At 52.5% G+C, this 20,038-nt stretch overlaps 2 protein-coding genes across 3 annotated transcripts in view; both read right to left on the bottom strand.

Moving 5' to 3' along the window:
- Positions 1–3,824, bottom strand: part of NUP214 (nucleoporin 214) — a 42,945-nt gene extending 39,121 nt beyond the window's left edge. For both annotated transcript variants that reach the window (XM_069873174.1, XM_069873175.1), the window contains exons 1-5: positions 3,693–3,824; positions 1,981–2,176; positions 1,027–1,178; positions 567–771; positions 23–93 (exon numbers count right to left, since the gene is read on the bottom strand). In XM_069873174.1, coding sequence (XP_069729275.1) covers positions 23–93; positions 567–771; positions 1,027–1,178; positions 1,981–2,176; positions 3,693–3,734 — 666 coding nt within the window. In that variant the 5' untranslated portion in view covers positions 3,735–3,824. The remainder of the gene's footprint in view (positions 1–22; positions 94–566; positions 772–1,026; positions 1,179–1,980; positions 2,177–3,692) is intronic.
- Positions 3,825–6,053: 2,229 nt separating this feature from the next.
- Positions 6,054–19,287, bottom strand: AIF1L (allograft inflammatory factor 1 like). The gene is made up of 5 exons (XM_069873183.1): positions 19,162–19,287; positions 13,465–13,531; positions 10,549–10,590; positions 9,218–9,380; positions 6,054–7,572 (listed from the first exon to the last, which is right to left on the bottom strand). Exons 1-5 carry the CDS (start codon positions 19,237–19,239, stop codon positions 7,485–7,487), a joined length of 438 nt encoding a protein of 145 aa, XP_069729284.1. The 5' UTR covers positions 19,240–19,287; the 3' UTR covers positions 6,054–7,484.
- Positions 19,288–20,038: the final 751 nt, after the last annotated feature.

Here is a 20,038-nt window from a genome sequence, read left to right as displayed (position 1 = left end):
CCTTCCTAACAACAATACTTACAGGCAGATACTGCACCACAGTGCCATTTTGCCTCCCGACAGCCAGTTGTTTTCCCTTTGGGCTCCAACACACTAAGTAAAAAAGAGAATTTCATTAGCACTAAGGAAGCGGAGGTCTCACAAAAGCAGGGCCAATAAATTAAAACTGCATTTCCCACTCCCCCGTCCCCCAATGCAAAAAAAACCCATGAATCTAAATTAAACAATCAGGAAGTAATCCTGTCATGGAGAAATCAAGGCTGCACAGATTAAAAACCAACAGACGACAACTCCTATTTGTCATTTCCAAGGAAGCCTGAGACAGCACAAACCAGAGGTGGGCACATGTGACTAATTCACAAGATGCAGCTCCTCCAAACAACTGAGAAAGAGCAGTTATATTAAAACACATTTTCTCAGGGAGCTTAAATCCTTCCTCTTCATGAAGGATTTTTTTTTTTTTCAAGCCTCCTTCCAAGACAAACAGCCTGTCTTTTTACACCTATCAGTTTGCTTCTGCTCTTCAGAATTCAACATCCCGTGTGCTGTCCAAGGCTGCCACTCACCAGATGTAACGGCTACAGAGGAAGGCAGCGTGGCGTACACCTTCACAGAGTCTGTGACCTGCAGGACAGAGATGCTGCCATCCGACAGGCAGATGGCCACCATAGCAGGACTAGTGGGGTTCCACTTCAGGTCGTTGACCGTTGCTGTGCTTCCCGAGTCCTTGGCCAGTTTGTGATAAGCAAACGCACGTTTCTGCTGCTTTGCCTTTTAGTAAAGAAATACTTGAGACAGTCAAAGGTGGCGTCAAAACCAAGATCTCTCAAAGTCATAATTCAAAGCAGTTTTCACCTTTCTATAACTTAATGACCGACAGAAATAAGATGCAGATTTTGAGTTTACTGAACAATTTGTTCACAAGACACATCCTTCAAACAGACAAAATCCCACCCAAGTTCTGCTTCTCCTGCTGTATTCCAAAAAAGAGCCCAGAAAACCAAATCCACTTTGCATTTGCTTTACCTGGTTTAAGAACGTGCGGACATCATAAAAGCCAATGAAGGAACCGATCTCACTGGACATCATGCAGACGGACAGCGTGAGATTATCGCAGCTTAGAGCCAGGTGCTGCATAGGAAACTTCATGGGAACTAAGGTACTCTGAACATTCTCCACTTGAAACACAAAAAGCAATGAAGACAGAATGAAGGGGACAAGTTTAAACAGCAAGAATTGTTCTTGTAAAACAATACCATTCAAGCGAGTTTATGCAAAAATCACTGGTCCTATTAACAGCAGCTGTCAAAGCTAACACGTGGAAAACTGAGGGAAAGGAAAGCTCTTCATCTCTATCAATATAATCTCAAGGGATGTCAAGTTCCTAAGAAAAGAAAATTCCACTTTCCTTCCTCAGTAACCTGTTGGGAAAATACGTGGACAGATTTTTGGTTGTACACTTACAGTGGACAAAAGAACAAACACCATTTTGCACTTAGGTGGTGGAACAGTGATTGCTATTTCTCCTGCAGATCAGACATTTAGTCAGAGTGGATAACTCAGTGTGAGAACTCTGTCCCTCTGTTCACACACATGCCTGATGAATACAGAGGGTGAAGCTCAAACAGCAGCTACCAGGACAGCGTACGGCTGCAAGGAAAGGGGCACGTTCTCAGGTAGGAAAAAACAACCTCATTGCACGGCACTGAACATGGATGGCCAAACACAAATGACACAAATGACTTAAACAGGAGCCAGCACAGAGCATCCTGGTGACAACAACATCCTGCTCCAAACAACAGTACTTCATTTTAGCTAGAGGAACAACAAATATTGTTCCTGCTCTCTTACACAAAACATGGCAATGTGAAACACATGGAAGAGCACGACCAGGACTGTGTCAGAAGCCAGGAGCTACCTATCATGGAAATCCACGTCAAGCTGTCTCTGCAAAGACCATGAAGCTTGAGTATGTCTTACCAATTTTATTGGGATCCTCTCCCTGATGGTTTTGCATGAGAAGATTTCTAGTGTGAAAGATCTGCAGGCTGGTCCCTCCACCCGCAAAGACGAGCCCATATTTGTTAGACACTGCCAGGAGACTGGAGCGTTCTTTGGGGAGATCATCTGGAGCATCAAAGATGCGAACCTTCTTCAGTGCTCTGAACTGAAAATCCTGTTGTGAAAGAGTTAGGAAGTAGTTGTACATATGCTGGCAAAGAGGAATAGAGCACTTCAGTTCTTCTAAGACAGTAAGTTGAAAAGCCTCTCCACAAAAGCTGCAAAACACCTGTCAAGGCAGAATCTCCACTCACGCTGTCACTGTCCATCACATTTTCCATTTCATCTAAGACAGACTGAGATCACACTACATTTTTTCCATTGGCAGAATCTCTTTTCTATCCAGCCCCATGTTCATAAAACCCACAGAGGGTGACTCTGTCCTGGACATCTAATCTCCTCAGAAACACACCAAAACTAGCCAACAGATACAGAAGAAAGAAGAGAAGTGAACAAAGCAGAAATGGAGCACTTGATCTAATGCCAGTAACTCAAATCAAGCATCTAAGTTTTATTTCCAAGTTACTGTCCGCAAGTATAACATCTACTCCTCTTTTAAACCCTCTAGGAATGGCGACACAATCACCTCCCTGGGCAGCCTATTCCAATGCTTTCAGTAAAGGCCTCCTAATACCCAACTTAAATCTCCCCTAGCACATCTCAAGGCCTTTGGAAAGTGCCTGAGCAGAAAGTAGCTGCACAGAGATCCTCATGGGCTTCAGGAATCCATCCCCTCATGTCCCCGCTTCCACAGCCTCACAGTAACACCCCAGGAGACGCCGCAACAGGCTAGGCTGGCACGCACTGCAAGACGCCAGTTTACAGTGTCCCACAGCATATATCCTCACATACTGTTCCCAAAACCAGAATTCCAGCAGAAGGCATGCTAACAGGAGCACTAAAACACATCGCTCCTTTCCCAAAATTAGGTTCCTCCAATCCTCCCACTGTTTCTTCTCCCCCGGACTTTACCAAGACCCACTCCACCACAGTCCAAGCCAGCCCCTCCCTCTTGCACCCCACAGGCTGCACCAAACCCTTGCTGAAAAGGCCTCAAGAGCTCCACAGTCTCTCCAAAAATGCCTTGAAAGGCCGAGCCAACATTGCCCTCGCCACTGGCCTGCCAGCCCCACAGCAAGTCTTTCCCCTAGCCTGTCACCCCCCCAGAACCCAGATGAAGCCCTCCAGAAGCCTGAAGCCCCATTCCCCTCATGGCCTAAGCCAACACAGACACACACACCCCACAGACACCAACCCCAACGTACACACCGACACACACGCTAAATCCCCCACGCTCCTCCCCACCACACACCCCCAAAAGCAGACTCAGACACCCCCCTAGACCCACATACCCCACGCACAGCCCCAGACCCTCCCCAGACCCACACACGCCACACGCAGACCCAGACTCCCCTCCGAGCACCCCCCTGAACACCCCTAGGCCCCTCCCCACTCCAGACCTCCAGCCCCCACACACCCAGACACAAACTCTCCCCGTGGACACCCCCCCACCGCACACATTCATACTCACCCCCCCGCACCCCGGGCCGCCAGCCCCTCAGCGCCCCCACCAACCCCCCTGCCGCCCGAGTCCCACCCCGCGGGCTGTCCCCTCGCAGCTCGCCCCTCACCTTCATCTCCCGCTCCGGAATCACGTCCATGTCGTCCCCCATGGCAGCGACGCCGCCAGCCCCGCAGCCCCCGGGAAAGCTCCGCGCGCTCGCCGCCGCGCTCACTTCCGCTTCCGGCGGAGCCGTTCTAAGCCGCACCTCTCAGTGGTCCGCGGCGGCCTAAGTCCTCCGGCGGGACCGCTCTAGGCTGCACGTCTCGATGGTCAGCGGCGGCGTAAGTCGTCCGGCGGGACCGCTCTGGCCGCGCATCTCGATGGTGCGCGGGGAGCCGAGTCCTCCAGCTGCGGCTTCATGGCGAGGTGTTTAATAAACGTGTCCCTCTCTGTGGAACTGAGAGGATGACCAGGGGGCTGGAGCCCCTCTGCTATGAGAAGGGGCTGAGAGAGTTGGGGTTGTTCAGCCTGGAGAAGAGAGGCTGCAGGGAGACCTTAGAGCAGCTTCCAGCGCTGAAAGGAGCTGCAGGAAGGCTGGGAAGGGGCTTTCTGCAAGGACATGGAGTGATGGGACAAGGGGGAATGGCTTTAGATTGGAACGGGGAAGACTTAGACGTTAGGAAGAAACTCTTTATGATGAGGGTGGGGAGGCAGTGGCAGAGGTTGCCCAGAGAAGCCATGGCTGCCCCGTCCTTGGAAATACAGTCATAGAAATGGGTGGAAGTGTTGATCTGCTGGAGGGTCGGGAGGCTCCAAAGGGACCTGAACAGGCTGGACCGCTGGGCAGAGTCAAATGGCATGAGGTTTAACAAGGCCAAGTGCCGGGTCCTGCACTTGGGGCACAACAACCCTCTGCAGTGCTACAGACTAGGAGAAGTCTGGCTGGAAAGCTGCCTGGAGGAGAGGGACCTGGGGGTGTTGGTTGACAGCGACTGAACAGGAGCCAGCAGTGGCCCAGGTGGCCAAGAAGGCCAATGGCATCTTGGCTTAGATCAGAAACGGCGTGACCAGCAGGTCCAGGGAGGTTCTTCTCCCTCTGGACAAGGCACTGGCGAGACCGCTCCTCGAATCCTGTGTTCAGTTCTGGGCCCCTCACCACAAGAAGGATGTTGAGGCTCTGGAGCGAGTCCAGAGAAGAGCAACAAAGCTGGTGAAGGGGCTGGAGAACAGGCCTTATGAGGAACGGCTGAGAGAGCTGGGGGTGTTTAGCCTGGAGAAGAGGGGAGGCTGAGGGGAGACCTCATTGCTCTCTACAACTCCCTGAAAGGAGGTTGTGGAGAGGAGGGAGCTGGGCTCTTCTCCCAAGGGACAGGGGACAGGACGAGAGGGAATGGCCTCAAGCTCCACCAGGGGAGGTTCAGGCTGGACATTAGGAAAAAACTTTTCACAGAAATGGTCATTGGGCACTGGCAGAGGCTGCCCAGGGAGGGGGTTGAGTCACCTTCCCTGGAGGGGCTTAAGGGACGGGTGGACAAGGTGCTGAGGGACATGGTTTAGTGATTGATAGGAATGGTTGGACTTGATGATCCAATGGGTCTCTTCCAACCTGGTTATTCTATGATTCTAAGGCTGCAGGGCTATGTGAGGGCCTGGAGGGGGGCAATGGGGCTATTTTGGGGGGCATCTCTGGGGCAGGTGGAGGTGTCTATTGGGCAGGGAGGCAATCATAGAATCACCAAGTTGGAAAAGACCTACAGGATCATTGAGTCCAACCATTCCTTCAGGGCCTCATCCACCCGTCCCTTAAACCCCTCCAGGGAAGGTGTTCAACCCCCTCCCTGGGCAGCCTCTGCCAGTGCCCAATTACCCTTTCCGTGAAAAATTTTTTTCCTAATGTCCAGCCTAAACCTCCCCTGGCAGAGCTTGAGGCCATTCCCTCTCGTCCTGTCCCCTGTCACTTGGGAAATCTCCTCTGGCTGGGCTGCCCCCGAGGCAGACACAGGACAGTGATCTAAGGGCAACTTTGTCCTTTTGAGGAACACATGGAAAAAGTATACCCAGTTGTTCCCAGAGGAAGCCTGCACTCTGTTTTCATAACTCACATCAGACAAGAACCTCAGGCAACTGCTTCAAGAGCAGAGAGGATGAAAAAAAAGAATACTCCTTCAGGAGAAGCATTACAAGTGTCTGCTCTTGATAAACAAGTTATTCTTTAAAACAAACACTGCCACCTGCTTGAATTCAGCAAGTCGAAAAAAAAAATAAGAGACAGCTTTCAGAAGGTGGCCTCTGCATTTTGTAACAAACTCCATGGCATTTGGTCAGTTATTAAAGATAAAGATCAGATCAAGACAGTCCAAACCTATCGCTAGGATCTGTTTAGGGTTTTATATTAACAGACTTCAAAACCAGTTTGCTTAATCTGCAACCAATCACATGGACCAGGCTTCAGAGGAGCTAAACTAAATACACTGGCACAGAGCGTAGCTTCAGAAGATTTATTTTCAGTCCTTAAAGTAGACTGGTGCTGCTTCTACTCATATTTTTTTTTTCTCTCCAGTACAGTTTTGGTTTTCATGCAAACAGTAGTAAGAATGTTTGGTTTTGGGTTTTGGTTTTTTTTCTTTATTTATTTAAAAGTGCAGCCTTTGGCAGGAACAATCAGCCTAGTAAAGTTAATCATCTGTATTTCCTTTAAAAAATTAGTTATTAAACCATGATTTTAAAAAGTTAAAAGCTGCCAAGAATATTTAAGAAAAGAGTAGGAAAAGGGCAAAGAGCAAACATCTGGATTCCAGAAATTTCGTATAGAGCAAGAATCACCACAATAACCAGAGTGTGGATAGCACAGTCCCAGCTACATCTGGATCCCAGCTCATACTCCACACTTACAGCCATTCCTATTTTGCAGATTTGAGAGCTCATCCATCAGGGAAACGTACCCAATAGTCCCAGGGGACGAAGCTGAAACACATACAGGGATGTCTGCAAAATCTGAGGGGCAGAGCAGTTGCATGAGGACAGATCCTCATCTGCCCTGGTCTGACAGGGCTCACAGTTCAGTCACCCAGCTTCCCCTTTCACCTGAGGGTTTAATCTCCCAGGGGCCCTCCTGAGGGGCTGCAAATGTGCACCAGTAGGCTTGTTTCTTCACCCGACAGACAGAACAGCCAACCACCCCTTCAGAAGTTGCACTCCTGATCGGATCCAAGTAGAGATTTACCAGGAAGGGGGTCCCTAAGATAAGTTAAGTCATCCTCTCTTGTGGTGTTGGACCTGCTGAGATCCGAATGCAGGAGGAACCCATGGAGCAGCTGGAAGCTGTCCCTGCAGTCAGCCGTGCCCACCTCCAAGCTTAAGGAGCCTGCAGGCAGACCTCTGGCATCCATGCACCTTCCCACATTCACCTAGCGTGCAGTGAACCTGACTGGTGTTTCGGTGAGGTCAGGAGGGGAAGAACTAGTTCAAAGTCAGGAAGCACAGGACAGAGCAGAGAAGGCACTTATTTCTTTTCACCCATGAAGCTGCTGCCAAGGGCTTTGCCAGAGAAGCGCTCGATGTCTGGCAGCAAGGCCCTTTAGGAACCCATCAGGACAAGCACAGCTCTGAATTGAAACACTGGGAGGAGAGTAGCTCTTCATCTGAGAAATGCGGGAAGGGCAGAGGAAAGAGTAAGATCACAAGACTGGGTTTTTTGGTCTCACATTACACTTGGTGCTACAGCTTCTCTCTAACAAATCAAGTTGGCTAAGGGACGCAGCAGAAAGACGTGAGCTGGGGTTCTCCAGCTTCCCTTGCTGTTCCTCTAAGGCAGGTTAGTCAAAAACTAGGACTGTCCACAGTAAAGAGTGACAAAGCATGGGTAACCTCTGTTACAGGCCAGCAAAGCAAACAGTGCCAATCCTCCAGCCTGTCCTCTTCAAGGGAGGCTGGCTATGTCTCTCTCTGGAGGTGGACCAGAAGGTTTTGGGTTGCTTCCGTTGGCTTTTCCTTCGAACATCATGACCCTGCAAAACACAACAGATAATACCAATGAAAACAGCAGGTGGATCTCTACCCGCCATTGGGGAATGGGATTATCTTACTTGCTGGAAAATAGTTTCTGCCTTCTACACAAAGGGCATCCGATAATTACCAGAGAGGAGAAAGCCCACAGAGGGCAATGCTGCCAGCCTGGCAGGCAGCTCTGCTTTTCCAGCAGCTTCCAGGAGTGGGTTCCCAAACCTCTGCTGGTTTCCCTCTCAGAGCTCAGTGGATTACCACAGTTTTATTTAGACAGCCACTTCTGAAATACCCTGAGCACATGCTGCACGCCAAGTTCTCCTGATGCATGAAAGCAGATACGGTCCCTGGCCCACCCTGCACATAACCACACAGCAGAACACTCAAAAGCCAACAGAGAGCATGCAACAGCAATCACAGCCAGGAAAGAGGGCAGTCACCAGGAGCAAGACACTAGCTAGAGGAATCCTAAGCATTTTGCAGTCACCAGCACTGTCTTCCTCCCTGAGGACTGCAGCTACGCTGGGAATGCCAGCTGCCACGCCGGATCAAAGGACTGCACTGCTCTTGGGACAAGTTTTACATTTCTGCTTCTGCTCTAAAGAGCCCAACAGACAATGGGGTGTCTGTTAGCAAGAGAAGGGACCCGTCTGTGAAAGCTGCTGTAGCTGGGAGGAAGGATGGAAGACATGGGACAGGCTGCAGGTCGTTGAGAAGAAAGGTTGAACAGGGGTATCAGAAGTCTGTGCATGCTTGGAAGAGAAGCATTCCAACATGCAGACACAGGGCACTCAGTGGGGAGAGGAAAGACTCATTGCCAGCAAGCATTTACTGGCTTAGAGGGAACACGTGAGAGGCTGGAGCAAGAGCCTTCCTCCCATCCTGCACTGAGCTGGCTGCATTTTTAAAGCTGCCTTCAAAAAGGGGTAAGGGGGATGGAGAGGAGCAGCTCTATTCAGGGTGGTTAGAGACAAAAGTAGGGCCAGCCTCTGTGGCTGTGAAAGGAAAAGCCAGGCTTCAATGGGGTCGAGATGGAGCCAAGCAAGTGCTCAGAAGCCATTTGTTACAGCAGGACTTTCAGAGCCCTGCTGAGAGGGTAGAGGGGGCCGTGGGAGGCTGGTGCTGGCAGCCTGTACCGCAGAAAACCTCTCCCAGCACAAGCCAGCTGTTTCAGGCATGTGTCCTCTCTCCAAAATCAGGCAGGGAGGGAGCATCCTGGGGGGAAACAGGAGCCAGAACTACTGGTGTTGGCAGGACTGTCATTCACTGCTCAAGTCCTGCCACCATTCACAGGAAAAGCCTGTGTTCCCACAACCAGCAAGAGCCATAGGGAAGAGAAGGAAAGAAGTCACACAGTGCTGAGTGCATGCCCACCCTTGGTAAAGGGGGAAAATTGCTCTGTACGGAGCACGTGGGAGGAATTTTGTGCTAACACAGCAGGCAGCTCCACTGGGAGTGCTCAGCCCTGGCATGGGCACCCTCTCCTGTCTCATCGCAAACTCCCCCTTCACAAGAGTCCTTGTCTCCCCTCTTTGAGCACCAAACATGCACAGCTCCACCTGCACCAGGCAGAACAACTTCTGCGTCCCGTCTCTCGGTCTCACCAGCTCAAGTGCTGCATCTCTTCCACTCCCTCCCAGGGACACTCACAGTTTAAGCACAGCAGAGCGTTTCCCAAGCATCACGTTGACAAAGTCCTGGTATGAGATGGTCTCGCTAACCCCTCCAGTCACCTCCGAGATCATCTTCTTCAGTTCTAGGTGGGTCTTCGGAGCCCCCAACTTCTCCATCATCCTTTTGACAGACATCAAATCTGCAAGAGCAAGGTAACCGGCGCTGTCAGGAGGTGACCACATTGAACACAGACGAACCCTAGGGATACAGGTGCAAGTTCCCACCTCAGACCTCACCTGCAGGCTCCAGGGTTTGCAGCATTAAGCTGTCGCTGAAAGCCAAGAGAAGCCTTCCAGTATAGCTCACTGCTGTGCTGCCCAGTAAAGAACATCACTGCCCACTTGTGCAGTTCAAGACAAAAGCACCACACTCGCTGAACAGGGACAACTCCCCAAGTGCTCCAGAAACGCCTGGGGACACTGCTCTTTAGCTTAGAGCATGGCGCCAAGAATCACAAGGAAGGGGAGGGGGGAAGCAACACTAAGCTTAAAGCTGGAGACAAACAGGCTGTGGGGAGCGGATGCCCCTGCCCATCGCCACAGGCCATTTCCTTCCATTGCTCTGCTGCCTGCTGCGACCTGTGGCCCCTTCCCTCCTGGAAACAGCAGCGCAGCCCTGAGTCAGGCTCCTCCAGCTCTCCACAAGCTTTATTTCAGCTCAGGGGCTGAAGGAGGAGGGGAGCAAGGCAGCAGCCTCCTGGAAGGGCGCAGCATAGTGATCACACTTCGGTGTCAGCTCCAGGCCTGCAGAAGGCTCAGTCTTGATGTAACTGGTGCTTTGTGAGCCCAAACCAGGGCCACCCAGCTGAGCCAGACTCACATCCAAGTCCCCTACTTCCCTCCACTCCCCTCCCAGCAAAGCAAAGAGCTTCTCTGTGTATGGTTTTACAGAGCTTCTGCCTCAAGCCAAGCAAAACCCAGGATTGTGCAAGCCCTATAGCTTCCCAGCTCTGGAAATACCAAGGATTGAGAAGGCAGCCTTCAGTGGAGAAAAGGGGAGAAGAAAAGCATTTAGAGCAGAAAGAAGTGGAAGAGCTAAGCAGAGACTCAGGAGGAGAGCAGGACTGGGAAGAACTTAGATCTTGAAGCAGGTGAGGAGAGACTGAGGAAGCTGAGAGGCAGGGCTGGAGAGCCAAGGAAGCGCCTGGCTGGCAATCAAGAGCCAAGCAAGGCTGGACACAGGAAAAGCCCACAGGTTTTCCTCCTCAGCAACACGAGTGCAGAGGGAAGCAGCACGTATAGCAGCAGACACCACATCAGCGTGCTGTTGCTCTTCGAGCCCAGCAGCAGCATCCCTGCATCACTCACCAATCTCGCCTTGGTTGTTCAGGTCAAACTCCATGTATTTCTCTGGAAGAGACACAGAAGTAAGTTAGCAGGATGCTAGAGTAGTGGGTATGCAGGGCTACCTGCTTAGAGCACAAAAATAAAGGATTCGGGGATAAGATTGATATGCTGCCAAATGCAGAATTCAGAGAGAGAGACCATCTCAAGACCTGGTCTTAGCTCCCTTATCTCAATTCCAAGGCTCTAGAGTTAAGTGCTCTTTAATTGTGGCTACTTTTCATTTAAGCTGAAGGAAAACACTGGCAGGAGAACAAGATATCAGCTAGCTATGAATAGCTTTAAAAGGTTTCCAGCCAGAAAAACAAAGCTCTGGAACAGCCTCCCAGAAGGAGCAGCAAGGAAAACAAAACCCTGGGCACTCCCAAGATGAAGCTTGATCGGATTAGGAGGGGGATTAAATGATGTAGTTGCCTGCAATAGCAAGGGACACTCTACAGTCCTCCCATTCCCAGAGCAGCACCTGCCAGAAGAGATGCTCAAGCACCACAGCAAGAGGGTGAAGCCAAGAACACGCTTAGAAGCAAGTTATGCCAGAGGAGGCTGTTTGCCCTTCCAGCTCACTATCAAACAGTGCTCAGTCAGACGATTCCAGCATCCTCAGAGAAAGGCAGGCCCTGCTCAAGAAGGTCTGGTTAGCTTTGCAGGACAAAAGCTGCCACGCCATAACAAACAGAGCACTAATTTGAGTCAGAAAATCAGGATTTCAGTCCTGTGCTGCTTCTGACCCTTGGAATGGCACACCTGTGTGCTTCACACCCCCCAGCCTCCCTTGCTAGATGCTTACCATTCAGACTTTAAGCTCTTCAGGCAAGGATTTGTCTTACAGACCTACAGCTCCTAGCGCTGCAGGGGGCCCCCCATCATCTTAGTTCTGCTAAATGAGAAGAGCAAGATGCCTGCTGCCACCATCCATCCATGCTGAGCTGGAGAAATCTCCACTTGCCCTGCAGTCAGCACTCACTCCCCAGAACAGGCTCAGAGGATCCAAATTAAGTGAGACCTCCCAGGCTGTTCCTTTCCCCGTAGGGAAAAGACTTTTTGCCTCTGCTCCAGGGACACCAGCGAGCAGATAAGCATGAACAGAGAAGTGGCAGGCTAACTTAAGAACCCAAAGGGAAGAGATATTTCACACACTGAAGCCTTCCCAGGACCTGTGCTTCTGCAGGAAAGTGCTGGATTAACTGGACTGAAGGGCAGCTCCAGGCAGAGGAATGGCTTGACAAGTCTTCACCTGGGTCTCAGCATCCAAACCAAAGCTGTTTGTGCTTCAGGCAGGAATAAACGTCTCCCTGCAAGCATTAAGCAACTGATCCTAGATGAAATTAGGGCTGTCACACATGTGCTTCGGGGCAGAAAAAGAGAGGTTTGATGTGGAACTGGCTCTCCCACACTCTGCCACGCTGTAGTGACCCTGTGCCAATGAACGGCTGCCTCCTTGGGCACGGGTCAGACACCCCAGCATGTGCTCTGGGACACAAACCTTGCTTTGCTGTGTCTGTGCCCAGTACATGTTTTCTTTTCTTCTCAGCTGACACCTAGCCAGAAGCACTGAGAACAGAGGCAGCTTTCCATCATCGTGCTCTGAGTCTCAGCTCACACATTCATCTCTCCCCCCCATCCCAGCTGCAGGGATTTGGTGGAGCAAAACCACACATGGTCCCTCCTCTCACAAATGCATTTACACAAACACTGCACGGGAGCTCTCCAGGCTCGACTGGGGAAGGCAGCACGAAGGACGGCAGAGAAGAAACACTCCAGCCATCGTGACACAATAAAGTGATTGTTGGAGGAGCTGGAGGAGGCATTGGAGAGCAGGACAGGCCACGGAGGCAAACTCACGAGGCAGCAAGAGGAGATGCCAAAAGCTCTCGTTACAGGGACTTCTGCGCCGCTGACCTACAGTTGCAATGTTTGAAGAGCCCCAATTGTGATGGGAAAAATAATGCGGGGCTGCAGCCAAAAGCCACGGCCATACAATAGGGAACAGAAAAAGGATGGGAGCACAGGAGGCTCCTTTGTGCCCAGCAGGGTAAGGGATCAGAAAACCCCAGCCAACTTTTTCCATGCTGTATTGAAAAACCAAAATTCAAGGGGAAATAGCAGACAACACCTGAAATGGAAGCAAAGTCAGGCTTTGTTTGGTTAGAACCTGGCTGAGGACAAATCTTGAGGGCAGTGGGACACAGAAAACATGTTTTCTCAACTGCCTGCAACCACTGCGTGGAAAGAAAGTGGATGCACACAGCACAGCCCTGTCAAATCTTGTCCTGTGACCACTTTGGGGAGAAGTTCCAGAGGCACCCGGGCTTTTGAGCTGCTTCTCTACCCCCCATCCCAGCAAATGGCCCAAATCTAAGTCTCTCTCTCTCTCCCAAATCAGATCTGCTGATCCACTGGAATTAAGATCTGGCCAGGACTAGAGACATGTTACTGCTGTTGCCTCTGGTACCAAGGGGCTCAGGAAGGACTAGACTGAAGAAACTTTTGGGGAGGGAAAGAAGGGAAAAAAAAAATTCCAGCTACTGCATCATCCGTTATACCAGCTAGCTTGTCGAGGCATCTAGACAGAGACCATCCTCTTTTGCTGCCCCTTGGGATTCTGCCCATGCAGCAGGTTTTGCAGCAATAGCAGCTGCCAGGCAGGATGTCTGCAGGGTGACACGTCCCTGCCCTGCAAGTGGGGGAAGCACAAAGGCTCACGTGGGAAAACCACCTCGCCAGGGAGTTTCACCAACTCCCACAGGCAAGGGGAAGGCATCCATCCCAGCCCAGTCACTTGGCAGAGGATCTCAGGTTGGTGAGATCCAAGTGTTGAGGAAAATAATCTATTCAGAGCAAATAGGCTGAAACGGGACACGGAAACCCTCCAATTCTCACCTTTGAACACTGCCAACTTCTCCTCCAGATCTTCTTCATCACTGAACTTTGGGTCACAGAGAAATTCCTAAAATTGGAAAAAAAAATAAATAGAATTCTCAAGGTTAAAAACAAAGGAAAACATCCTAGAGGGCATGTACAAATGCAGCATTACCAGAAGACCTACACAGTTCCAAGAGAGCCACATCTGAGCAACAGTGCCAGGAAACTTGAAAATGGGCTGAATCCCTCCACACTTTGCCCTTGACATTCCAGTGCAAGGGGAATGCCTCTTGCTGTCTCAGATTTCACACCAACAGATTGAGGGAGGGCTTGACCCCATGCGCCTTTGGAATAACTGCACAAAATGCCCTTTTCTTGCTCACCCAAGGTTTCAACTCCCCTTATCTCTCTGCTTAAGCACACGTAGCACACGGATTGGGCACTTATTCCCAAGAAGGGCTCCTATTTATTGCGAAAAGCACTCTGATCTCAGAGATTTCAAACTTCTTGGATAATTGAGGGCCAGCAAACAGAACAGCTCAAGTTTGCAGAACACTCTGCATCCAGGAGGGGACAAGTATTTTGGGGTAAGGAACAGGCTTTCACTCCCTCAAACTGCCTATTCATTTTCCCTCTACCCTGCACAGACTGGAGAAGGATTCTTGGGTCAGTTCTGGTCACTTTTATTCATAGTTTCACTTCAAAACCTTCAGGTACCCGAGAAAACAGACCACAACTTGCAGAGCCAGGTCTACTGCTGTGCCCTACCAGCAATGCTTCCCCTCCCCGGCAGCTGCAGGGTCTCACTCCCGTCTCTACCCTCCCACACCGCCCAGCTCCAGCAAGCCCAGCTCAGCTTAATGACTCTGTGTTCAGCAACAACACCACATTCTTCAGCGCAGAAATCATTAACATCTGCACAGCTTATGCATGGTCTGTCCAGGATAAAACCCCCCCAGTGGAGAGAGGGAAAACCCCCCCAGTGGAGAGAGGGCTGGGGCTGCTCCCCACCCTGGGCACGTGTTCCTCACCACTGTTACCCATGCTCACACAGAAAGCAGAAGTGGGTCCCTGAGAGATTAGGATCTCCGGTACTGGTAGTACTGGGGCAGCATCACTGGTGATTCATGAGACAGCTCTCCCTAGAAGAAGTCCCATCTGCAGACACCAGGGCATCAGGACTGCATGAAGTCCACATTGCCACCAGTTATGTGAATGCCCTCCAGCCTCCAGAGCACGTTCTCACTTCTTCCAGAAGGATAAACCCAGCTGTCCCCAGGTGCAATGAGCTGCTAGGGAGCTCTGGAAGCACTGCAGCCCTAAGCCTGGTTCCTGCTGCCATTGCCAGCCCAGAGCCTTTCATGCTTGATTGCCACCTGCCACCCTAACCCTGCTGCACGCTCTTCGAGCCCCTTCAGTCCACTCCCTCCGTCCTCACTGGGACAGAGGAGCCTGGACCTGCTCATGGAGTCCAACTGCCTCAAACCTTCACTGCAAGTTAAATACTGCTTTGGCAAGTCCTTGCTGTGCAGCCAAACCAAGGTTCTGTAGGAAGCACACTAGGACAGAAGTGACCCTCCTCCCACCTCAAACTCCAGATGCGACACCAGAAACCATGCCCAGCATGACCCAAACTTCCCTTATCACCATGGACACCAACTCAAATTGAGAACTGAGGTGAAAAGCAATGTTCCCAGTTCCTTCTTTCGCTCTCCTTTGCCAACTCGATTTCATTTATCTCAGTTTTTTCTACCCAGGGGTATCATTTGCCAGCCCAACACAAAAGGCCCAATTCAGCTATGAGACCTGGGCTCAGCCAGCAGCAGAAGTCACCAGAGAGCAGAGTCATCTTACCCACTGCTATTGCCACTGAGCAGCCTCGGTAGAAAGCACAAACATCCCTGGGAACCAAAACAGAGCCAGAGCATCTCCTGGCCACCAGGTCACAGTTTCGTCCCTGGCTTTCAGGCGCAGCAGACAGCTTACACCACCCAGCAGGACAGGGTCTGTGAGGGCAGAGCAGCTGTGTTTCTCTGGGAGCAAGACGCAGCACAAGAATGGTGAAGATCAAAGAGAATGCTACATTCATGCATGACAACTGCATAAATACATGCCCAGGGGTCGGACAGGCTCTTGCAGGAGAGTAGGATGGGTGACACTGTGCACACACCTAGCACTGAGTCCCCTTCTGTTTCAACTGCAGGGGAGTTGGACAGCCCAGCAGGGTCACAGCTCTGCTCCAGGCCAAAGGAAGCAACAGGGGAGCGTGTTTCAAAGGCATTCCACCCTCCGCATTGTATAGGAGCAGGCTGTGACTTTGATAAGGCAAACACTCACAATAGCACACAGGAATTCAGTCCCCAGGGCCAGTGACTCATACTCAGCCCAAGTGGCTTAAGTTCCCCCTTAGAGCCCTTTGCTAAAGCTCCCATTTTAAGGGTCATGTTCTATTAATAAGAACTGCTTAAAAATAAGCCCCAACCTCTCCCCCGCTTCTGCCCTGAACAGCCTTTCTTGGGCAGAGACACTTTTCTAAGCCAATAAATTCAGCCACGCAAGTCCCAGCTACCTGCGAGACAACCTGAGCAAGGCCAGATCCTTCCAACCTCTCCAAAAAGGCATCTCCAACCAGAAGGCCAAGCTCTTACTGGACTGTTGAGGCTCCACACCAGCCATCCTGCCTGCTGGGGCTTGGAAGGGGCTGAGGGATGCTCACACCTACCCCAAACGGGGGAAGCAAGCACCTGAACGGCAGGATGAGTTCCTTCCCTGCAGCCCAGCGCATTAGAGGGTAAAGCTAGGTTGAAATTAATCTATGCTGGATTAGACTTGCCACCTTGATGCACGAGGCTGAACAATGTGATTGCCTTTCCCCAGGAAGAGGGGAAAAGCCAAGAGGGGATCCCAGAGGAGCGTTTCAGGCTGGAAGAGAGAATTCAATACAAGGACTCAACCGTCTTTCAGCAGCATGTGTGCACTGAGGATGCTGCCTGCCAAAGACCTTTATCCCAGCGAGAGCTCTGGGGTAGAAACCAGCCAGGAAAACAGGGAGGGACCCTGTGTTAGAATGAGACAATGAGATTAGGCCTGATAGGAATTTGGCTTCATAGGTTTTATTAGGAGCACTTTACTAATTCACAGCCCTGCGGCTCTTCAGGGCTGGTGAAAACTCCCTCCCTGGCTCCAGCCACAGCATCACTGAGGTTTATCTATCAGTTTGCAGTCAGAAGAAGGTGTGAGCTGCTTTGCAGCATGCCTGCTCCCAGCAAACTCCCTCACAGAGCTGGCAGAGCAAGCAAAGCACAGGAGCGCAGGGTTTGCTGCCCATAGCCGCTACAACACAACAGCTGCTCAGGATCTGTGGGCAGCCACTACCTGTGCCATCTGCAGCTTGATTTCTAGCTGCACAAATCCCTTCTCCTAGCACTGAGCCAACACACAGGGCAGCAAGGATGTGAACAAGCAGCTCCAGCCTCCGTCACTGGGAAGTTATGTAGCTTGTTTCATTTTTGCCATCCAAACCTCAGCCAGAGAAAAAGCCTGCCAGAAATGATGGCTGTTTAGGGGAAGAGATAGGAGCCTGTCCCCTGCGTGGCAGGAAGAAGAGCCCCTAGCCCTGTGGCACAGCAGCAGTGCCCGGGGAATCACAGCTTCCCAGACTCAGACCCACAGCTCTTACCAGCTGAAGGATCACATATCCACCCTGTGCTCAGTGATGCTGGGAGAAAGCTCCACAGCAGTAGAAACCGCAGCAGAAGGTACAACACTCTCCTTCCCTCCTCAGCCCAAGGGTCAATGACACCTTGGCTATGGGGGATGCAATATGCCCACCTACGTGCCTCCTTGGCACAGGGCACGCTGTGTCTGCCTTCCAACAGCAGGTTTCAAGGATCCTTTTTAGCCAAGTGCTCTTACTCTGCACTTTACTCTGCAGCACCTCTTTTCCTGGTCTTATGCTGCAGCACCTCCTGGTTTCTAACCATGAGATTCCCTCTCCAGTGACCTACCTTCACCTCTGCTGTTTCACCCTCACCTGGAGGGACATACTGGCACTTTTCATAGCCCAGTCAATGTGAGGGCAAGGCAAGCCCACCACCTCTTCCAGGCGCTCATCATGAGCAGCTCTTTGATTTCTCCACCAGTAACACCAAGGTGCCCTTGGCTTCAACAGCAAGTGACCCATCTAGAAATGACCTGAGAAATCTCATCGTTGGAAGTTTTCAAGGTTAAAACCTTCTTTTCACTCTCAGAACCGCTCTTGGCTGGGAGCGATGCCAACAGAGCTGCCCCCACAGACCATGCCAAGCAAGGGATGGGGCAAGCCCAAATCTCTGGGAAAAGGACCTTGCCTGACCTCAGCATGAAGGGCATAAAGCCCAGTGTACTTTGCACTAATCCAGGAGCTGCAATTCCCCCTGCCCAAGGCCTGTGGGACGTCCAACTGCTCTGGGTTCCCCATTCATCCAAAATTAAGAACTAGAAAGCCTTGAGTCAGCTCTTCTAAGCAGCAGAAACTCCTCACTCTTGGGGAGGATATCAAAAAGCAGAGAGAAAGTTGAAGCCCTCCAGGAGGACAAAAGCTCCTATTCTTGCTGGAGCACGTTCCCAAAGGGAATTTCACAGCAACCTGTTGCCTCGGACCCACCTGGGCTGTGTGGTGGTGGAGGGCAAAGAGCCGTCTGTGACGGAAACCCCAGAGGCCAGAGGCAGTTGGGGACAACCCCTTCTACCTCCCCATTCCCATCCCTTCTCCCTCCTCTCCCCACCCAGCACCACTGCAGCCCCCACCCTGCAACCCTGCATCCACCATCCCTGCTGCCCGCAACCCCACCCCGCATCCCCACAGCCCCGCATCCTGCATACCCCCAATCCATGCAGCCCCCCAATCCCTGCAGCTGCCCCCATCCCGTATCCCCACAGACCCCATCCCTTATCCACTCAATCCTTGCATACCCCATCCCTTATCCCCCCAATTCTCACAGCCCCCCAATCCCTGCTGCCACCTCAATCCTGCAACCCCACATCCCCATTCCTCATCCCCTCAATCCCCGCATCCCCCATCCCTTATCCCCCCAATCCCTGCAGCCCCCCTCCTGTATCCCCCTTTCTGCATCCCCAGTCCCTGCATCCCCCATCCCTTATCCCCCCAATCCCTGCACCCCACATCCCTTATCCCCCCAATCCCTGCACCCCCCACCCTGTATCCCCCTTTCTGCATCCCCAACCCCCACATCCCCCATCCTGTATCCCCCTAATACCCTCACCCCCCATCCTGTATCCCCCTTTCTGCATCCCCAATCCCCGCACCCCCATCCCTTATCCCCCCAGTCCCCGAATCCCCCATCCCTTACCCCCCCAATCCCCGCATCCCCCATCCTGTATCCCCCTTTCTGCATCCCCAATCCCCGCACCCCCATCCCTTATCCCCCCAATACCCGCACCCCCCATCCTGTATCCCCCAATACCCGCACCCCCCATCCTGTATCCCCCCAATCCCCGCACCCCCATCCCTTACCCCTCAATCCCTGCATCCCCCATCCCTTATCCCCCCAATCCCCGCATCCTCCATCCTGTATCCCCCTTTCTGCATCTCCAATCCCCGCATCCCCGCACCCCCCGTCCCTTATCCCCCCAATACCCGCACCCCCCATCCTGTATCCCCCCAACCCCCGCCCCCCCGTGTCCCGCCGGGGCCGGGGGGCGCCCCCCTCGCACCTTGTTGATCTCGTCCAGCCGCCCGCCCTGCGCCGCCCGCCGCGCGCCCCCCGCCCCCGCCCGGCGCGGAGCCGCCATGGCCGCGCCGCTCCCGCCGCCTTCGCCTTAAGTAGAGCCGGGCGGGGCGACCCCCTCCCTGACCGGCCCCGGTGAGCCCTGCCCCGCCCCCGGCCACGGGGAAGGGACCGAGAAACCCAGCCCGGGAGCCCCGGGAGCCGCTGCGGTGTCACAGGCTCATAGAAACATCGAATCATCAGCTTGGAAAAGACCTTTGGGGTCATCCAGGCCGATCTGCCCCTAAACCACATCCCTGAGCGCTTCGTCTCCCCGTCTTTTAAACCCCTCCGGGGTGGGGACTCCACCACCTCCTTGGGCAGCCTGTTCCAGGGCCCGATAACCCTCTCTGTGAAAAATTCTCTCTGATATCTACTCTGAACCTCCCCTGGTGGAGCTTGAGGCCATTCCCTCTCGTCCTGTCCCCTGTCACTTGGGAGAAGAGCCCAGCTCCCTCCTCTCCACAACCTCCTTTCAGGTAGTTGTAGAGAGCAATGAGGTCTCCCCTCAGCCTCCTCTTCTCCAGGCTAAACACCCCCAGCTCTCTCAGCCGCTCCTCTTCTTCTCCAGCCCCCTCATCAGCTTCGTTGCTCTTCTCTGGACTCGCCCCAGAGCCTCAACATCCTTCTTGTGGTGAGGGGCCCAGAACTGAACCCAGGATTCGAGGAGCGGTCTCACCAGTGCCAAGTACAGTGTCATCCCAGAGTGGGAGCATCCCCTCACATCCCCACCCCGGGGCACCCCTGGGAGCTGCTCTGGATCCACCCCAGGTGGGTGCATCCCCTACATCTCCAACCCAGGGCACCCCTGGGATCCACCTGGG

Source organism: Phaenicophaeus curvirostris, chromosome 20 (genome assembly GCF_032191515.1).
Source record: "Phaenicophaeus curvirostris isolate KB17595 chromosome 20, BPBGC_Pcur_1.0, whole genome shotgun sequence".
In the NCBI taxonomy this organism is placed as follows: Eukaryota; Metazoa; Chordata; class Aves; order Cuculiformes; family Cuculidae; genus Phaenicophaeus; species Phaenicophaeus curvirostris.
Note: the sequence above shows the minus strand (reverse complement) of the source record. Positions and strands in the feature narration are given on the sequence as shown.